Source organism: Amborella trichopoda, chromosome 12 (genome assembly GCF_054954075.1).
Source record: "Amborella trichopoda isolate Santa Cruz 75 chromosome 12, AtrichopodaSantaCruz75HAP2 v2.0, whole genome shotgun sequence".
Taxonomy (NCBI): Eukaryota; Viridiplantae; Streptophyta; class Magnoliopsida; order Amborellales; family Amborellaceae; genus Amborella; species Amborella trichopoda.
In genome coordinates this window covers 33,446,883-33,467,298 of record NC_142347.1, presented here as the reverse complement: position 1 = coordinate 33,467,298, position 20,416 = coordinate 33,446,883, and the positions used below count along the sequence as shown (strand labels likewise).

Below are 20,416 nucleotides of genomic sequence, written 5' to 3'. Positions count from 1 at the left end.
TTGGGCTTATACTATTTCATGAGCTAGTGGGCTCACCCAAGCTTTTTCCTCGGACCTATATATATATATATATATATATATATATATATATATATATATATAGGGATGCAACCTTATGATGTAGAACTACGGATGTTTATATAGGGATGCAACCTTATAATGTAGAACTACGGATGCACATAAAAAATTCATCAAAAAATGTAGTTTTAATGTTGAAAAACCCTTTGATTGATCATCTCGACATCGAGATGTATGACCATGAAAAATAAAAAGATTTTAAGTCTCAGAAATAGTGCATTTTACAACATATTATCTACACCATCCATTTTCAAGATTTTCATATGTTTATAAATCTACTTGATTTTATCCATTTTTGAAATTTAAAATTTTATAATTAGATATAAAAATAGATTTTGAGATAATCCTAAGAACATTTTACATCAAAATTATACACCATGATAGAATTTGAAAGTGCACCTTACCTCTACAGCTACGGATGCATTTGTATGCCAATTGCACCCTAAATATATATATTGTAGCATTATTTTACTTTGTTTCTTGTGAAAGGGTGGGGTGGGGATATTATATGGTGTGATTTTCCTTTTTTTTTTTTTTTTTGTTATGTTTTGTTTGTTTGTCTTGTACCTTTTTTTAAATTTTTTTAATTTTTTGTGACAAAACCTAACTTAGAAGGCATTGGAGCTTTCTGTTAGCTGCAAATGCAAATTGTTTGGTGAAGGGTGAGCTTCAATTTATTCTTTTATATATATATATATATATATATATATAAAAGAGAGGGAGGTGGAAGAGTAGTATTTGATGGGCCTTTGAGAAGGAAGGCCAAATTAGAAGATTCATTAGGGGCACATTTGTGGAGAGAGGAGGGCATTGGTTCAAAGGAGGGAGGATGGAAAAGAAGAGCAAATTAATGTGTTTGATATGCTTGGGATTTATCTCCATTTTCTTGTGTTCCTCAAAGAGCTTCAATATTTGAGTGGCCCTTTCTTTGCCCATCTCTTCAAGCTGCATTTGTGCTTTGTAGCAGCAGTAGTAAACTGGTAAATAAACTTAGGGCAAAATCAATAAATCAGTACAACCTAGGGCAAAATCAATAAATCAGTAGTAAACTTGAATGCGACCTCATATTCCTTACTGAAAATGGTCCGATGATTTATGGCACTATTTCAGGAACTCAAGCTTCAGAGTTTTAGGGTTTCAGAAGATCGGTTTGTTTGTTGCAGCAGCAGCAGTGTCAGTCTGGTTGGGCGACTTTGTAGCTTGAGTAGTTTCTTCAATGGCGGATTCTTTCGCTCACAGGCCCCTGCTCTGAATTAATTTGTCTTCTATGGGTCATAAGAAGCGGAGCCAGACCAAGCCTTCTCCTATTCAGGGCTATGGCCTTGATGAGGAGGAGGGCCCTGCCATGGCCATCGTTGAACCTGAAGCCAAAGTCAAGGCCAGGAAAGCAGAAAAACCGAATGGAATGGGATCCGAGGTATCCATTACAAGCCCCAATTCTTCAGTCAAAGCTGACTGTGAGAGAGCCCTAATGGCTCTGAGGCGAGGGAACCACACCAAAGCCCTCCGCCTGATGAGGGATTCATGCTCAAAAAATCCTGATTCTGCCCTCTTGCATCGTGTTCAGGGCACTATTTTTGTGAAGATTGCGTCACTGATTGAGGACCCAAACAGCAAGCAGAAGAACCTCAAGAATGCCCTTGAATCAGCCAAAAAGGCAGTGATTCTCTCCCCGGGATCAATTGAATTTGCCCATTTCTACGCGAACCTATTGTATGAGGCCTCGAGCGATACCAAGGACTTTGAAGAAGTGGTTCAAGAATGTGAAAGGGCACTCTCGATTGAAAACCCAATTGACCCAGGTAAGGAGAACCTGCAAGAGGAGAGCCAGCAGAAGCTATCCACTCCAGGGGCTCGGATCGCCCACGTTCAGCAGGAGCTGAGATCGCTAGTTCAGAAAGCAAACATAGCCTCTATATCAGCGTGGATGAAGAACTTGGGCAATGGATCAGGGGAGGAGAAATTCAGATTAATACCCATGAGAAGGCTCTCTGAAGATCCAATGGAGGTGAGGGTCTCACCCAGCAGGCGCCCAAATGAAATAAAGAAAATCACAAAGACCGAAGAAGACAGGCGCAAGGAGATTGAGGTTCGGATCGCTGCTGCTCGACTTTTGCAGCAGACACCCCTTTCGTCTTCCTTGCAAGAAAAGGGTGGGGAGAGCTTAAGCAGTTCTGACAATCATCATCCACGAAGAAGGCCTGGAAGTAACAGAAAGAGCTCGAATGCTGTGGGTTTAGATAGAATGGACCAGTTCAGAGTGTACTGGGGCACCATGGGTCCTGATAGAATAAGGAGAGAGTTTTTGATGGTGGATATTGGGGATTTGAGGGATTATTGCTCTGCTTCCTCCTCATCCAGGGATGGTTTGTCTATGGATCTCTTATCAGAGTCGTTTTCCTTTTTTCAAGCAAATAAGACTTGGGTGTTTTGGGTTTGCTGCCAGTGTAATGAGAAGTTTGTCGATGCTGATGTGCATCTTCAGCATGTGGTCCGCGAGCACATGAGGAACCTATCTCCGAAATTACAGATGATTTTGCCTCAGGAAGTCGATAACATATTGGTTGAGCAGCTTTTGCATGGTTCTTGGAGGCCTGTGGATACCCATGCTGCCATAAAATTGGTTACTACGACTTCTGGTTTCAAGGACTGCTCTTTGGGTGATGGTACCATAGCAGAAGAAGACACACGGGGCTATGAGGACGAAAATGGATCTGCAATGTGTATACCTAGTAGCCCAGAGGCAGTCTGGAGGGAAGGGACCTCAAATTCAGGGGTAGTTAGCTCTGAAACTCTTGGTGAAGGCACAAATTGTGAGAGAACACTATCAGAAATTGAACACGGTAGGTGGTCTCACTCTAGTTCTAAGGAGGCACTCGCTGTTGAGAACTGGCCATTATCAGATGATGCTGAGCGTCTGAAGCTCCTTGAGAGAATCCATGGCATGTTTCAAGTTCTACTGATGTACAAGTGTCTTGCTGCAGGCCAGCTCCATAAGGTGATTCAATATACCCTCGACGAGCTTCAGGGTATTATGCCAAACGTTGCTGCAATTTGTGAGACCCCGCTCTGTATCTGTTTCTTGGATGTTGCTCAGCTTCAAAAGGTTCTGAAGTTCTTACAAGAGCTTTCACACTCTTGTGGGCTGGGCAGGAATTCTGATAAGAATAACTCATCAGAAGAGGGAGCAGATGTTGGGGAGGGGGAGAGGATTACAGAGAGAATAGAGTTTGATTCATCATGCCTTCTATTGGATGATCAGTTATTGAAAACTGATGTTGGTAAGAATGATGAGAGAGAAAGTTCTGGTGGTTCAGATGCCTTGCTATCTTGGATTTTCATGGGTCCATCTTATGGCGAGCAGCATTTGAAATGGGTACGACTCAGAGGGGAGAAGGCCCGACGAGGAATCGAATTGCTTCAGATGCTCGAGAAAGAGTTTGACCTCTTGGAGAGCCTATGCAAGAGGAAATGCGAACACCTGGACTATGAGGAGGCCCTGAATACTGTGGAATGCCTCCGTGTCGAAGAATTCAAGAGAAGGGAGGAACATGTGACGAAGTTGGGTTCTCGAACCTATGAGGCATTGCTGAGGAGGCGACAAGAAGAACTCATTGAGCGGGAAAATGATCTGCCCTGTAATAAGATAGAGCTAGATGCTATCGCCAACATTCTTAAGGAGGCCCAAGCACTGAGCATGACCCAGTTTGGATACGATGAGACACTATCGGGTGTTACTTCTCGTCTCTCTGATTTAGATTGTGCAGATGATGAGGAATGGAGGATGCAGGATTTCTTGCATCAACCTGACTCCTGTATTGAAGTAGCCATCCAAAGGCAGAAGGAACATCTCTCTTTAGAGGTTTGTTTTTGCTTGTTTGACTAGTAATCCTTATTCCAATAGGTGGTTGTGCATTTCTTAATTTTATTTTTTTGTTTTCCACTTGAGCTTATTCTATTTTGGTAAGTTTTTTGCTTAATTTTATTTCAAAGAGCACCTTTCATACTGTGGAATGTGGATCCCTCTTCTTGCTGTCATTCTTTTACTTAAGACGAATAATTTTTTATCTGTGACGATGTACTGGCAAAATCATTCTTTTCCATCTTTCTTTTATTTGTTTGTGTTACAAAATCTGAATCATTTGGTTGATACTTGAAAACCTTTTCACTGCCAAGCTCAATCAAAGGAATTCTAGGGGGTGTATTCTTTTGCTATTGTGCAGGAAATCTTATTTTGAAGGATGTTTTGCAGCTCAGTAAAATTGATGCAAAAATCATGAGGAATGTCTCTGGCATGCAACAGTTGGAGATTAAGCTTGGTCAAGTCTCCTGCCTGGATTACCGTGCAGTTATACTGCCTCTTATCAAATCATTCTTGCGGGTTTGTAAAACATTCTGCCCCTTCGTCTGTGAAATATGTCATGTGACAAGTGCATCTCAAACTCCTTCCCTGCTCAGTGAGTTAATCTTCATTCATTGACAGGCACACTTGGAGGAGCTGGTGGATAAAGATGCCACTGAAAAATCTGATGCTGCAAGAGAAGCTTTCCTTACGGAACTTGCGCGTGAGGCTAAAAAGAATACCAATAGTGGAGGTGATTTTACAAAGCAAGTACAAGATAAGTCAAAGGATAAGAAGAAGAATAAGGATTACAGAAGATCAAAAGAGTTCAAGGTTGAAGTGTCTCTCTCTCCCTCTCTTTTTTCTGTTATTGTGTTGTGAACGTATTTACTAGAGCAAGTGTAGCTGGGTTATGTCATTTACATTCTACCAACTTTGACTGCCTTCCTTCTCAGGGTCCTGCTGTTAACGAGCAACATGTCCTTCAACGTGAAACGTCAGATAAGTTGTAGGTTTCGAGGTCTCTATCTCAAATTTTGATCCAAATCAATTCTCTTCATGTCATTTCATAGTGGAAAATCAGAAGTAGATTCGGATTTTGTATTTATTCCATGAGTAGTCAACCGTTATAGATACACGTAGGGCTATGCTCATTATGCGGAGTTTATAATATTAAAAAAGATTGTCAAATTTTATAAGGAAGACTATAACACAGTAATATAGTTTTAGAACTATGATCTTTATGTCATAGTTAAGAAAGTGGCTGGGAATTCCTCTCCAATTAGTAATGGGTGGATTTCATGAATATGTACTGGACTATTTGTCAATCATTTTGCAGAATGACTCATCAGATTTGGAAGCTGAAGCATCTTTTTTTCATGACTGCTGTCTTTTCTTTTAATTTCGTTTTTCAGTTTGTACAAGTAGTTTGACAAGCCATGTACTTCACATAGCAATTGGCTGCCATCATAGAAAGCTTCTGATGGAGGCTTATCTGAGTCAAAACTTCTGATCTAGTTTTCTTAAACTGTGTTATGTATTTGCATGTGCACAATTGGCTACTATCATACAAGAGGTTTATCTGAGGCAAACTTTTGATCTAGTTTTCTTAAGCTTTGTGTGTGTGCGCGTGCGAGTGTGCATGTGTATGTGCATGTGCATGCACGTGTGTGTGTGAGTGCGTGCATGTGTGCAAGTGCGTGCGTGCATGCATGTGTGCACTTGCGTGTGCATGAGTGTCTGCGCATGTGTATGCATGTGTGTTTGTGACATATATTTCATAAGGGAGGGTAGGAGGACACAAAGTTCAGTAAATAATAGGGGGGCTCTATGTATGTGTGTGCGTGTGTACAAAGTTTGATAAAGAACAGGGGGCCAGGCTATAATGTTAGCCAAATCTCCTTCATTGATCAGATTTGAGCCTTTGTTTATGCCAAATGTCCTGATGCTTTTTGATAGTGGTAATGCTTCAGCCATTGAAGAATTACAATAGCCAGCAGGTCCCACGTATGTCAGAAGGATTTGGCCATGGTAATCCCTTTAAAATGTGCCGAAACCAGCCACTCCTCCCTTGAACCTCCATTGAGTTTCAAGTTGATCATGTCCTGCTGTTGTGCGAACCAGTGGGATGATTTAGGTCATTGGTTGTGGTGAGACCAGATGATGCATTTCCATTTCCTGTTGAGGCCCAAGACGGAGAGCACTAAAAACCCTTTTTGTATGAGTACCCATGAGATGATCTGGTTTTTGGTTTGGTTGAATAAGGTGGATTCTTGCGAAGGTCTGTGGTCTAGGGTGCAACAATTGTGCTCAACCATATGGACCAAATGACTGGCAACACTAACAGGCGCCATAATAATATGGCAGTTGCTGACAGGGGAGGTTTACTCCATTGATGGAATAGGCTGTCAACAAAAGCTGGCCATACCCAAGAATAGTCAAAGAGCTTCAAGTATTCAGACCACTAATAGGATGCCATATTGCAATTTATGAATGAATGATTTATAGGTAAATACATGGATACCGGGATTGCCAAGGGGTGGATTGTACCCCGGAATCTCGCTCCTGCACTACAGGGAAGGTAGTCTCGCTCCTTCGTGATTTTTGAACTTAGGAAGCTCGATTCTTCCTATTAGGGATCAAGATCCTGATTTACACAGGATCCCTGTTTCCTAGCATTGTTCAAGGGTTCATAGGTAAACTAATTAACAATGTGGGATCTGTATTCCCTTGAGATGGAACCTGAAATCAAAAGCAAATGTATTGAGTTATTGACACAAATTCCCTATTATTACTTCAATTTCCTGGCAAAGAAAGATGGCACTATTGGCATGGCTATGTAATGGCTATTTTGCACTAGGTGGCATGGCTATGCAAGGGCTATTTAATAACATTACCTTTTATGTATACATAAATTTGGGATTCCTCTTATCTTTCTACATTTTTATTCAACAATTAAGGATGGCCAGAATAGTTGCTACTTTACATAAAGTCATAAACTACGCTCCAAGAAATTCAAAAAATCAAAATAATACAACATGAATTGAGCTTCAAAGATCTCCAATATGTATATCAATGGAATCTGGAGGACTAGGGAAGGAACACCCTAAATAAATTTAGGTTTTCAACTGATTATATGGAAATGTACTGGCACTCATATGGACCTCTATGATGATCTCTACTGTTGTCCTAGTGATTGCTCTCGTGCTGCTACAGAGATTGCCACACGCTGCAGTTCTGCTGTAGTACCCTGATCACAAGCCTTAGGGTTTTGAGCAATAAAAAGAATCAGATTCTTGATCCAAACTCAGAATTGAGTCCACACAAAGTTTTAATTGATTTTTGCTTGCTGGATTGATTTTTGCTGCAGATTCGAACAAATTAGGGTTTTGATTCAAGTCTGGCACTACCATGTAGACTTTGAGAAACTTGAACACAGTTCTCAGTGATAAGACAAGAATTAATCCTATATACACAGATAGCTGAGCTGTACAAACAACTATCAAACTAATTAGCAAATTACACAAACTAAAATACAAGACTAATACATTGTATGAGTTGAGTTGACTCAGGCAAGTTTTCCTGAGTGGTCATATCTGGTTATTATTATTGACCAGATATAATAATTGATCTTATTTAATTAGGTTGGTATGAATTTATGTAATTGGTCTTATTAACTGTTCTGACAATTAGATTGGTACGAACTTATTTTAATTGTTTAATGCAGATTTCTAGTTAGAAAACCCTTAAAAAGGAGTATGAATTTCTAGTCTGTTGTGTGTCTGAGTCTGTTCCACTTGGGTGTCCAATCAAATCATCAGTTTTTAACATCTTTATTGCTTTCAGCAGAAATGTATGAATCCGGTTATGTTGGAAAAGCACTTTTGTTGATGACTTGATGTTTGCATGTGATACTGGAATAGTTTATTTTAATTTATAACTTAATATTTTTGTCATACAATTCAAATGGCATTTGATTTTAACACTGCTTTTTGAGCTTGAGGTTTCAACCTAGTTTATGGAATAATCATTTAGTAGTTTACTGGATATGCTTTGGGCATTGTACGTTATGTGATTGTATTTGGCAAATTTTCAAAAAATGAAGTTCCGTTTATTGTGTAAGAGTCGAATATTTCTCTTTTGATAAGTTGCAAGAGTTAATCTTTTCCTATAAAAAAGGGTTCAATACTATCTTTAACTGTTACTAGAAATGCTACTTCATTATCTGAGCTTGAGAGAAGTCTTTTATTTGTTTGATTGTTTGTTGACTGTTGACGTCTAGGATATTATTTGTATGACCTGATCTATATGTATTTGATGCAGTAATTTTGTTGATGCTGTTGCTGATGATCGGCAAGAATCTGAGGTTATTGATGCAGTCACTGCTGATGACTCGAAGCAGCAAGAAGAAGAATTTAAACGGCAAATTGAACTTGAGGCAGAGGAGAGAAAGCTGGAAGAAACATTGGAATATCAAAGGAGAATTGAAGAAGAGGCCAAACAGAAGCACCTTGCTGAGCAACATAAAAGGGTTTTTGCAAAATGCTTGGACAATGTAGCAGAGAGAGGGCTTTCTCTTAGTGTGAAGGTGGACCACAAGACAGTGGAGCCCATCAGACACTCTAAAGAGGTTAGCTTCTTTGCCAAGGGATCCCCTTTGGTTGGGAAAGAGATGAACTTTGGCCATGACCTTCCTCCTGCTATTGTTCCTTCTCCTTCTGACAATTGGGATGCTGGGCTGCATAAATCCATAAATAGTTTTGGAAGCAATGAGTTGCTGCTGAATTCGGTAGAGAAGTTCTCATTTTCTCATGATGAGAATTCTCCAGCATTGCATTCTGATCAAGAAACATTTGTGGATACGAACATCAAAGCGCGAAAAGAGTCAGCAAGCTCATGTGTGGGTCCTGCTGAGAGAACTTCAATTTCTGCTAGTTCTTCTGACAACTCTAACAATAAAAAATATCAGAGAACAAATAACTTTGGTCATACCAAGTCCAAGCCAGGTTAGATAGGCCATTATTATGTAGGAAAATGTTATATTACATAGAACATTGACTTTTTAATATTTTAATTGTAAATGAATTTCATATTTCCTGATTGTCATTGCAGAGTTTTCTTCCCAAAGTGGGAAAATGTTATATTACATAGGACATTGACTTTTTGATATTTTAATTGTAAATGAATTTCATGTTTTCTGATTTTTCATTGCAGAGTTTTCTTCCCAAAGAGATGGGGAGTTTGGTGCTTCACAGTCCGTTAGGAGGGCAAAAGGACAAGGAAACAGACAAGCCACCCGTACGAAATCACTTGGACAGAATCCTAGGCTACCATCACCTGGGATTGAAAGCCATAGAATCGAGAATATGGCAGTTGAAGGGAACACAAAAGAACGGACTCGGGTAGTGGATCCAAACCTATCATGTGGTGGTGACAGTAAGTATAATTCCCGGAATGCTTCTCAGTTTGATTCTTCTTTCTTTCATCGTAAGCCTTTTTTGTTTCCTGTTCATCTATTTATTATATTTTACATATGATCTCGTAAATTATGCTTCTGCAGGAGCAAACTGTACAAGTACTCTCTCAGGCAGAAAACCCACCTGGGAGGAGTTTTTCTATCTGAAATTTTGGGAACCACCTAAGAATCACTAGATGATTAATTTTGAAAGAAAAATTTGAATTTTGAGTAGTTAACACTTAGATCTAATTTTCAATCTTTTTTTTTGGGAAGAAAACAGTCTCTGTTCAATCTCGAGACATTATTTTTTTTTCAGGTCAGGTGCATAGAGTACAATTTTTTCATTGAGTTAGGTCTTTGGGTTGAAGAGGTTACATCCCCAAAATTTGGGGTCCTATAAATACTCCTAGATTGGGTTTTACCTGGGTAAGTAAATGGACAATACCCTCTTCTGGCAGCACAAAGCTTTTGGCTCTACATATGCATGCTTTTTTTGATTGTGTACTTGGCATGGCTTCATTCCTAATAGAGCTTAGTGTTGGTGATGTAGCTGATCAACCGTTGCCTATGGAATTTATTTTCTCTATCTTTGCACCTCTTGTACAATTCAATGGTGTCATGTATACTATATAACTAGGAGTGGGTATGGAGGGTGTTTATATGTTAGATTTTGTTCCTGTGATGCCCTTAACTGCATAAAAGAAGAGGAAAGGTAGTTGACATTTGATCCTCATTCTGAGATTGTGGGTTTTCTTTGAAAAGTTACTTCTAATATATATTTTTGGAGAAGTGAGTTCAAAGGAGCATGCATGAGTTTGTTTGTAAATATTGTTCTAAAATACTCCTAATTAAATGCATTAATACCATAAAAATATTATTCTTTTGCATGTTATATTTTTAAATTTGATAATACCCTTTACCTAATATACCTGGATTTCCTAGAGAAATGCTCCTTTTTAATGGCCATAATAGTTACAAGTTTGGCATGTTTAATATGAAATTTACATATTCCTTTTGTTTTATTTTCTTTACCGTGAACATAGCTTTTTAATATACTCACATTATTTGCATTTTTTAAAGGAAAAGAAGCAATAAGGGCATATCGAATTGAGAAAAAAGCAGTAAATTCATAACCACAAAAAATTATTAAATGTCTATTAATAAAAGAGATCAATAATTATGGAAATATATGGATCATAAATTTCTCAAAGGGAAAGAGATTTTTAGATCTACATCAATAAAAAGAGTTAGATTCAATGCTCAACATTTAATATAGGGAATGATGGGTCCAAATTTTGTCTCAAATTGTCATAGGAGACCCATCTTTCTTTTTAAAAATGTGGACAAGCAAGTAATGACCATCTCTCGTCTCTTTATATCACTTTTTCTCACTTTATTTCTATATTCATTTGCTCTCCTTACCTCATTTTTTACTGTTTTTTTGTGACCGACATGAAGGGTGTAAATAGAAGAGCTTGACTTGTATATGATTTTCACTGAAATAGTATCCTTTGTTATCATTTGTAGTGTTAGATCAAATAAAATAGTATACTACAAGGAATGACATTTATATGAGAAGACTCAAGTAAATAACTGAGATTTTACTTTCAAATCTTCTTTGAGTGAAATTAGTTGTATGTATGATATATTATTAATTTATTACTTTTGCTTCTAACTTTATTTTATAATTTTTTGATCAATCTTTTATCCTTCAGCATTTTTCTATTTTTGTTATTTATTTTACGGATGCTCCTAAACTAGCGAACTTGTAGCACAATGATCTTCCACTTCTGCTCTGGCACCTGCTTCTGCTTCCAATGACTATGAATTAAAGCCACTCCCGTTGCTAAGTTGGCCATGATACCAGTCCACTTGGGTGTTTGTCATTTTCGAGGGCTTGTTTTTTGGAGAGTAAGATGGTTTGGTTTGAAAGTGATACATACAAACTTATTGCTCATGAAGGGCATCTTCAAGATGACACGTAGCCACGTAGGTGAAATGAATGCTTTGAGGCAAAAGTAAGGGTATCAAGGCCGTCTTTCACCTGAATCGCAAGTTGGGCATGCCGGAGTAGTCCTCAATCTCCTGGCCATGCTTTGAGAAAGAAAATGTGCAAGGGGGTTTTTGTTTGACATAATGGAGAAGTTAGACCAGGCTGCATCCTCTTGAATTGGTTAGTCTGGCATGCCATAGTAGTCTTGGCCACACTGCGGAAGCAAAAAAAATCTGGTGGTTTGATTTGCAATGAACTAGAAGGTGAATGAGGTGTCGCATTCTGAGTTGGCTAATGATCTTATGGCCTTCCCCTTTACAAATTGGTTCATTTTGTCATTTTCAACGGTTAAGTGCCGAAGTAAAGGTTTGCCATGTGGCCCATCCATATCCAGAGAGGCATTGATTGGAGGATTGCTTGAAGGATTTGCAAGTCACCCTCAAGCATAATCCTCCTGATATGCAGCTGAAGGTAAGCCTCAACATCATCTAGGATTGCTTTAAGTTTTGGCATGAAGCTGGTAGCAGTCTCAGAAGGGTGGGCATTGGCAATCCCTTCCTTCTGTGAGATGATGGTCCCTTACTATAGCGCCTCCTCCTGTGAGCCCTACATTCCCCTATGATGCTCGATCCATGTTTTTTTTTTGGGGTAAATGAGTGTGGATGATGAGCCCCTACCCATTTTTTGAAATAGTCAATTTTTGAATACGTTGGTGATAATGGAGGCTAAGGCCTTCAATTGGGGCTCAGGTGGTACCACCACGTCTCGAGCCTATTTCTGATATCGGTATTAAGAATGAGGCTGGGGTTGTGGTGGTAGTACCACTTGAGCCCTAGTTGAAGGTCTTGGCCTCCATTCTCACTAATGTATTCAAAAAGTTGATTATTTCAAAAATGGGTAGGGGCTCTTCATCCACACTCACTTACCCCCGCCCCCATGAAAAAAAAAAAAGGGTTTGACCTAGCCTTGACGAGGCATATTCCACATGACTTGTAGGATTTGGTTTTGGCAGACGCTTTTAGCACATACTTGACCTAGTCATGATTCTTGCGTTGCCAAGAGAGCTTGATGGGGAATTGAGAATAGAAAAAAGGTGAGTTAAGGATGGTTGCAAAAAGTTTCCTATAGTCAATAATGGACTCGCCTATTGATCTCCTAGGGCTCGTTTGGGTCCTTGGAGAAGCCTGTCCTGGGGATAGGCTGCTACTAAAATTGGCTTCTATTTCCCAATCGATGTTAAATTATTGTTATTTTATCTATTGGAAGACTAATTTTAATGAGAGAAAGAGAAGTTTGTCATCCTAATCGATGTTTGCTTTATACTGATGATGATTTTTGTAAAGAGAGAAGTTTGTGATCCTAATCAATATATATATATATATATATATATATATATATATATATATATATATATATATAAATTTTATACTGAATGGATGATAAATTTTATAGTAAGAGAAGTTTGTTTCCAATTTATTTTTGTGGTGTCATACCTATTAGAAAGACATCCATATTTTTGTGACAGTAGTTTTGTATAGGTCTCATGAGTGTGCAACTCAGGGAGTTAGGAAATGTTTCCGATCTGGCTGTTTCCTTAGAGTGCACTCTTCGGGGCCCATTTGCGCATCGGAATTTTACCGAGACGGGGGCATTTAATACTTCGAAGAAAGCGAGAGCTTCTCGTGCCTCCAGATCACCTGATTTTGGTCCCAGTAAATGGGAGTTTATGTCCACTGTAGTGTATAGTTAACAGCCGTGAGACCCCAACCCACCAACGAAACCCATGTATCCCTATCTACAAAGCCCATACATACACAGGCAAAGAAGGACACCTACAAGCCCCTCTTCTATCTCTGCGTTTCTCTCTTTTCCTCACCATTAAAAAGCTTAGCTGGTGCTTCTGGCACCTTTTTTTTTTTTTTATGTCTGAAGCTGTTAAACTTATGTTGAGAGAGAGAACATAGATGGAGCAAAAAATAGGCATCCTACAGATTGGGTGCTCCATACAAAATCCCCGGCGGTGCAGGAATATCAAAAAATGCTATATGACCATTAAAGTAGCTGTTTTATTGGTACAAAAAGTATAGGGAACCGAAAACTCAAAAAGGCGTCAAAAAGGTTCCGTGCTGATGTTGAGATGTTCCTTCTTTAGCGAGGGTATCTGCTGTTGAGTTTGTCTCGCACCACGTATACCTCTATGAGACTGGTATAGGCCACCTTTCTCTTCCTTTTGTAACATGCGGGCTTTGTTCGAGCTACCTTGTGCTCGAAAACCAGCCCCAATTTACTGATTCACAGCCATCAAATATGGTTTTTCTTCATGTGTTTGTAAGTTTGAGAATGGCCAGCCAATCTGGTGTGGGTCTTTGCTTCAAGTGTTTGGTTTGAGAACTAGCAGATGTTTTGATGTCTTCTCTCCCTTGCTTGGCACCATTAATAAGAGAGAAGAAAAAAATGCATGCCTCTGCAACTGTTGTGTTTGCTCTCTCTCTCTTTTCTTCTCCATTTACAAGAAAAGAATAGAAGAAAACAAACCCTTGCTGCATCCCACCTCTTTCCTCTTCCTTCTCTCTAAAATAGCCTTGTAGAAACCTCTTCCCCAAAAATTCGACACTCCTGCTCTTGACATTGAGGGAATGACGAAAGACCATCAGAATGGCGAATTGTGACAAGAGAGGAGAGAGGGGTGAAAGTGGTAGAGAAAGGAAAGGGGGAAAGGGTGAAAGGGTGAAAGGGAAGGGTTTTAATGGGGTAGAGAGAGAGAGAGAGAGAGAGAGAGAGAGAGAGAGAGAGAGAGAGAGAGAGAGAGAGAGAGAGAGAGAGAGAGAGAGAGAGAGAGAGAGAGAGATGTCAAAATGGTAAAAATAATTCAAACCTAGAAAGAATTGAGAAGTGCTCCAAGTTGATGGATTTTGAGATTTTTACTTTGTTAGAATGGAGGGCCTGTAATTCAAATACATCCAGCATCGTGTATTTATAATGCAGAAGATCATTCTTCAATACACACACACACATATATATTTCTAAGACATAATAAGTAGGGATGTGAAAGTTTGAATTCTCTGCATAACTCCATTTCCCTCCTAGTGTGGTGAATTTCTCTCTCCCTCTCTCTTACTCAAATTTCAAATTTTCTCTATTGTCAAAAATTCAAGGCATGGTTCATTCTTCTCGTTACTTTTTCTAAAATGTCTCTATTTAAGATAACAGTAAGGTTAGAATTCCAAGATCTTCTTTAATCAAGCATGTTCCTTTCTTCTCTCTCTTTCCCTAAATTTATCTCTTTAGGGCTACAAGCTAGAATTCCTAGATCTTCTCTAATGGCACTGAGTTGGCTTCTATATGGTGAGTTTTTTTGTCTATAAAAAAAAGACTCTGCTAGATTTAGGCTGGATAATAAGCTCTCATAATGAGACAAACAATAAATAATTAGTTGGATCTGCATATATGTGTGAGAATGTGTGCATGAGTGGAAGTCAACATTCGACACATGTGCATTTTATCTTTTAATTTCTTTGGGTTATTGATTTAGGTGCATGTTGTTTTGTTTTTTTGGTAAAGGTTGTGTTGAACATGCATCAGTGTTCAATACCAAGAGATATAATGGCTACCCTATGGGTATCGAATAAAAATGCATGCTTGGTGGTAGGTGCATTTCTCGGTACAGCAAACCAGTAGAATGCTTATCTGCGGTTTTAAGATATGGAGAAAGGTTGAAATGATCATTGTCTTGTTGATGTGTAGATCACTTAGATTGGCATAAATATTTCATACTCCTTTCTTTGTTTGGGAATTTGTTCCATGAAAATTTAATGGTAGTTGCTAAACATAATGCAATTATGCTTATCTCCTTTTGTTTATCTTTTACTTGATTGACAGAGGAAAATGGCATCAAGACTCTAAGACAGTTGCATGCCGAAGAGGATGACGAAGAACGTTTCCAGGCTGACCTCCAAAAAGCTGTACGGCAGAGTCTTGGTCAGTATCTGCTTCCTTTGAGTCATTCTTTGATTGATATTCTTTATAATCTATTGGTATATGTGTTATATCTTCTACAAATCTTGTATGTGTATATCTTGCTGCTGAGAGGCTATGCATGCCTATTATGAAAAAGAAATACCCTTGTAGCTTGTATAATTTTTTTCATTATTTTGTTAATTTGGATTTTTGTCTATGGATCTAAAGGTTGGCATAATAATCCATTTTAAGCTTTTGAAGTCTGTATCTGGTCTGCTAGTAAAACCAAGTGACACTGTTCATCAACATAAATTATTCTTATGATTTACACCAAGAGTATAAATTTCTGAATGTCCATGTTGTTCCTATTTGGCATTTGAATCGCAACTATGTGACATTCATGGTAAGTTTGATTCACCATTTTGGAAGTCTAGAGTTATAATGTTTCCTTCAAGGTGACTGAAAGGGGTCGAAAGATTTTCCAATTTCATCCTAGATAATGAAATAAAATATCATAGATGAAACTGTTCTAGGCAAAGTATACCTTTTATCGGGAACAAATGCTAGAAGGCCTAAAATCCTTGTGGTTTCTCTTGATTTTCTCACTCCCTACCTGTAGAAAGATCTATTGGATTCTTGCACCCTTACATTGTCTACGCCCTTGGACATATTTTGAATGTCTGCTATTTACATACAGTGCTTCAACTTTGATAGGATGGTGATGACACCTATCAATCCTTTATTGACAAATAGTTTTGTGACTGTTGCCATCACCCTCAGTATGTAGAAGAATTATTGATATGCATGTTCCTTGATCGTGCACACATATAGAGGCCAATTTCTTCTGTCAAGAAGTCACACTGTTGGACTTTGTTTTGGTGCCTCATTCTCAAAAAGACTATGATTTATTGCACGCATTGGTACACCACAAATGTGGATGACGCTTTCTTTTGATAAAGGTGGATGATGCCTGTGCTTCATAACCCTCATACCCCGACAAGACACTTTGGCTCTAAAAATGATGGGAATATGACCATTTGATTCATGTACTCAGTGTTTTTTTTTTTTTTTTAAGTTGGTTCCCCCACACCTCCCCCCATTTTACTGTATATAGAATTGTATGTTTTTTAATTTAATAAGTTTTGTATGTAATATATTTTTAAGATGGCGGAAGCGTAGATCAAACATAAACTTTTTACGATTTTAGATTGTAAATGAAATAATTATAACTCAAAGGCAACATTAAAAGATAAAATCAACTTGGGATGTCATTTGAATATCGCAAATCACAAGTCACAAAAGTTTCAAAAGTCATTAGAAGAAAGTCAAATCTGACCAACAAAGGCCATAAACTACAAAAAGTCTCCTTCACCCCACAAATATGATGAACTCAATTATGAGCTTGAGTTTCATCATCACTAGCAACACGAGGTCGACGTTCGACATGCAATCCACTTGAATCTGCCATCATCATCAGAGTCATCCTCCTCCTCCACATGGAAACCTTTTTCCCTTGTCTCCTCTGAGTCTACATCTTCCTCTTCCTTCTAGATTGTTGTCCTCCTTCTCGTCTGCGCCTTCTTCTTCCCCTTCTCATTTCCATGTTCCTGGGTCACTTCCTTCCCCTTTCTCTGTGTTTGGGATCTAGTAGCTCTCACCGGGCTCAATGCCATTATTACGTGCAATTATTTAATAAGCAATTAAGCATTAAGCAATGATTAAACTAATAAAAAAAATGGTTTATGAATCATCCAAGTAAATTCATGTATAAAAATAAAAAAAAAGTGCAAAACAATATTCATTCGGTTTGGGGGCAAAGTCCCAAACTACATATCAAAATGGGGAAATAATAATCTAAATAGGCAATAACATATCAAATATATATCACAAAATATAAAAAAAAAAACACAAATAGCAAATAATAACATCATTGGACATTAAGGAAAAAAATACAAAAACCTAATGAAAACTATTGAAATATACCAACCTTTTTGAAGTTGACTCGATTTCGGGCCAAACCGAAATGTTTGGGATCTCAAATCTCCTCTTTTACAACTCCTATAAGCCTCAAAAAGTTTGGGGATGAATATCCTTTAATATTGTGACCATTCGAGGATTTCGCTCAAGTTGTTTCTCACTCTAAAGTTCACTAAAATTGTTTTTGTGGGCAAGAATGGCCCCTCAAACCCTTATCCCCCCCTTTTAAGGGGGTAAAATTAAATTTTTTGCCCACCCTCTCCCAAAAAATATTTTCTGCCATGTTTGAGGCAGCGCCTGCCTTTACACCACCTAGACAGGTGCCTTGCATTTTCAGCCTAATACTGTCCGCTTTAACCATGCCTAGGCAGTCGGGTGGCCGACTTTTCGTTCATTGCATGTATTGCATTTAACACTTACACCCTCACCATCTCCTTGATACCCATTCAACCATTTCATTCATAGATGCCCCTAGGGAGTATCTGATTTCTGCAGCCAACCTTTACCCCCTCACCAGCTTTGAAAACCATCCTGCTTGGTTCTCATCTTCATCAACTAATTGCTTTGTTAGAATATCTGATAACTCTACTATGTACAATGCACAGGTTAAATGCTAGCGCACTCACACACATATTGTTTGTACTTACCTGTGTTGATGCATATTTCAGACATATATCAAGCACATCATGGTTTGCCCCTGCCTGGGGGACAATCAAAGAGAGTGCTCAAACAAATGGATGGTATTGAAATTGTCCCAAATGGCGCCAGAGTAGGTGTTCTGAACCAATCTGATGTAATTGGGACCGGCCTGCAAAATGAAGTTGGTGAATATAACTGCTTTTTGAATGTTATCATACAGGTTGGCTCTTGTTTATATTTGCAATTTCGCATAGCTAGTTACATTCTTGCTTCTTGTTTTTGGTTATTTATAGGTTGAAGATTGATTTGGATTTTTTTGTCCTAGTCATATTCATTATCTTGTGATTTGTAAACTTCCAGTCCTTGTGGCATATAAGACGATTCAGGGATGAATTCCTTGGGAAGCCAAGCTCGCTGCATGTGCATGTTGGAGATCCTTGTGTTGTATGCGCTTTGCATTATATATTTACTTCCATGAGTGTTGCATCAGCGGAAATGCGAAAGGAAACTGTGGCCCCTACTTGTTTGAGAGTTGCTTTAAGCAACTTATATCCTGATAGCAATTTCTTTCAAGAGGTAAAATGTAACACTAATTTTTTGGGTGTCTAATGAAGTCTGTATAGTTATTGAATTTGTTCATGACACTCCCAATAGTATGTACGTGATATTGCAGTTATCAGCTTTAGTTTTAGCGTATGTTTAAATTTATCTTGAGAATTCCTAGGCCTTCAAAGAATAATGGTTTCTTCCCTCCGATCTAATCTAATGCAATGGAATGGTAAATAAACAGGCACAGATGAATGATGCGTCAGAAGTCTTGGCAGTTATTTTTGACTGCCTGCATGGGTCATCTACTTCTGGTTCCACTTTCTCTGATGCTGAGTCAGAGGGTAGTTGTATGGGGTCATGGGATTGTGCAAGCAGCACTTGTGTGGCACACACTCTTTTTGGGATGGACATCTATGAGCAGATGAACTGTTCTGGCTGTGGATTGGAGTCCCGACACCTAAAATACACTTCATTCTTTCACAATATAAATGCAAATGCTCTCAGAACAATGAAGGTATCTCCAATTTGATTCCATTTCCTTTACCCTTTTCTCTTCCTTTTAAATCCTGTGATTGAATCTACATGTTCTATTATAATTTCATTATGTATGCTTTATGATTTTGATGCCAATAATGAGATTGTAGTGATGTTTTCAAAGACAAGTGACTCCCAATCTTTTTATCAGATTACATGTTCAGACAATTCATTGGATATGCTTTTGAAGCTCGTGGAGATGAATCATCAGTTAGCTTGTGATCCTGAGGCTGGTGGTTGTGGACGACTTAACTATATTCATCATATTTTATCAGCGCCTCCACATGTATTTACCATTGGTAGGTGACAGGATAAATAGATATGGATTTATAATCTGTGGCACAATCACTATCTTTTGCTTACTGGACATATCCTTCACCTATGTGTTTGCATGTTGCAGTTTTGGGTTGGCAAAATACTTCTGAAAGCCTAGATGACATATCCGCTACATTGGCAGCCCTTACCACAGAATTGGATATAGGTGTCATATACAGGGGCCTTGAGGAAGGCAACAAGCATTGCATAGTGTCTGTGGTATGCTCAATCAACCCTTGCTATTTTATGTCATGTTTTAGATCTTTTTTTTGGAAGTATTGTTTTAATGTATGTAGAGGTTTGCTACAACCAGTTAGCTTGACACCTGGATTTTCCCTTGGTGTCGTGTTGACACGTTGACACTTTTTTTGTTTTTATTGTTGAAATGTTAGACCTTGACACTCGTTGACACTTCGTGACACATACACATGTTGTCCATGCTTGTCTCCTAAATTGGGGTGTGAATAGGAGCTGTTTAAATGTCCTGTCGGACATATGGATTGATTCGATGCCCAATATCATGTGTTTCTTAGAATATAAAAGTGCATGCAACTAGTGGGATTTGAACTTGCGATCTTAGAGCATGAGAGTAAACACTCTGCCACTAAGCCATGACGGGTCTAGTAACTTTCAAAACCCCTATTATTGGCAAAATGCCTCCACTGAGCCCATTTTTCCCATTATGGATACTCGAGAAAAAAATTTCATTTTTCTTCATCCCCAAAACATTTGGATTTTCTTCCAGTTGATGACTATTGCGGACTAGCTTTCTTCATGATTGGCCCATAAAGGCAACTAAAGGCATTCTTTGAATATGATTATCAGTGACGTCTGTATGGTATCATAGTGAACATTGAATAATTTGGACACCTTTCTAAGTTTAGGTATCAAAAATACTTCAGCACATGCATAAACCAACTCTTCTAACTAACCTTGTACAGAGTGTCAGTTTTGCTGATCATGACATTGATTAGATCACTGAGGTGTTGATAATGTCTAGGGTATGATCTGCTCGGAATGCGGGAGTAACTAAAGAAGTAATAGATTTATCTGCTAAATTTCAATATCCTAAAAG

The 20,416-nt window shown here is 38.5% G+C and overlaps 1 protein-coding gene across 6 annotated transcripts in view; it reads left to right on the top strand.

Annotated features, from left to right (window-relative positions):
• The first annotated feature begins 792 nt into the window (after nucleotides 1-792).
• The window catches only part of LOC18430941 (uncharacterized), a 39,401-nt gene continuing 19,777 nt past the window's right edge, over nucleotides 793-20,416 (top strand). For 2 of the 6 annotated variants that reach the window (XR_016046025.1, XM_006841081.4), the window contains exons 1-12: nucleotides 793-3,940; nucleotides 4,331-4,459; nucleotides 4,562-4,753; nucleotides 4,876-4,928; nucleotides 8,243-8,925; nucleotides 9,134-9,355; nucleotides 15,250-15,348; nucleotides 17,973-18,163; nucleotides 18,304-18,519; nucleotides 18,734-19,006; nucleotides 19,178-19,325; nucleotides 19,427-19,560. Coding sequence is in view for 2 of the 6 variants with exons in the window: in XM_006841081.4 (XP_006841144.1) it covers nucleotides 1,346-3,940; nucleotides 4,331-4,459; nucleotides 4,562-4,753; nucleotides 4,876-4,928; nucleotides 8,243-8,925; nucleotides 9,134-9,355; nucleotides 15,250-15,348; nucleotides 17,973-18,163; nucleotides 18,304-18,519; nucleotides 18,734-19,006; nucleotides 19,178-19,325; nucleotides 19,427-19,560 (4,935 nt within the window). In the remaining 4 variants the exon portion in view is untranslated. Of the gene's footprint in view, nucleotides 3,941-4,301; nucleotides 4,460-4,561; nucleotides 4,754-4,875; nucleotides 4,941-8,242; nucleotides 8,926-9,031; nucleotides 9,094-9,133; nucleotides 9,356-15,249; nucleotides 15,349-17,972; nucleotides 18,164-18,303; nucleotides 18,520-18,733; nucleotides 19,007-19,177; nucleotides 19,326-19,426; nucleotides 19,561-20,416 lie in introns of those variants that run through there. The other 4 variants (XR_016046026.1, XR_016046027.1, XM_088853977.1 and 1 more) reach the window with 4 other exon arrangements.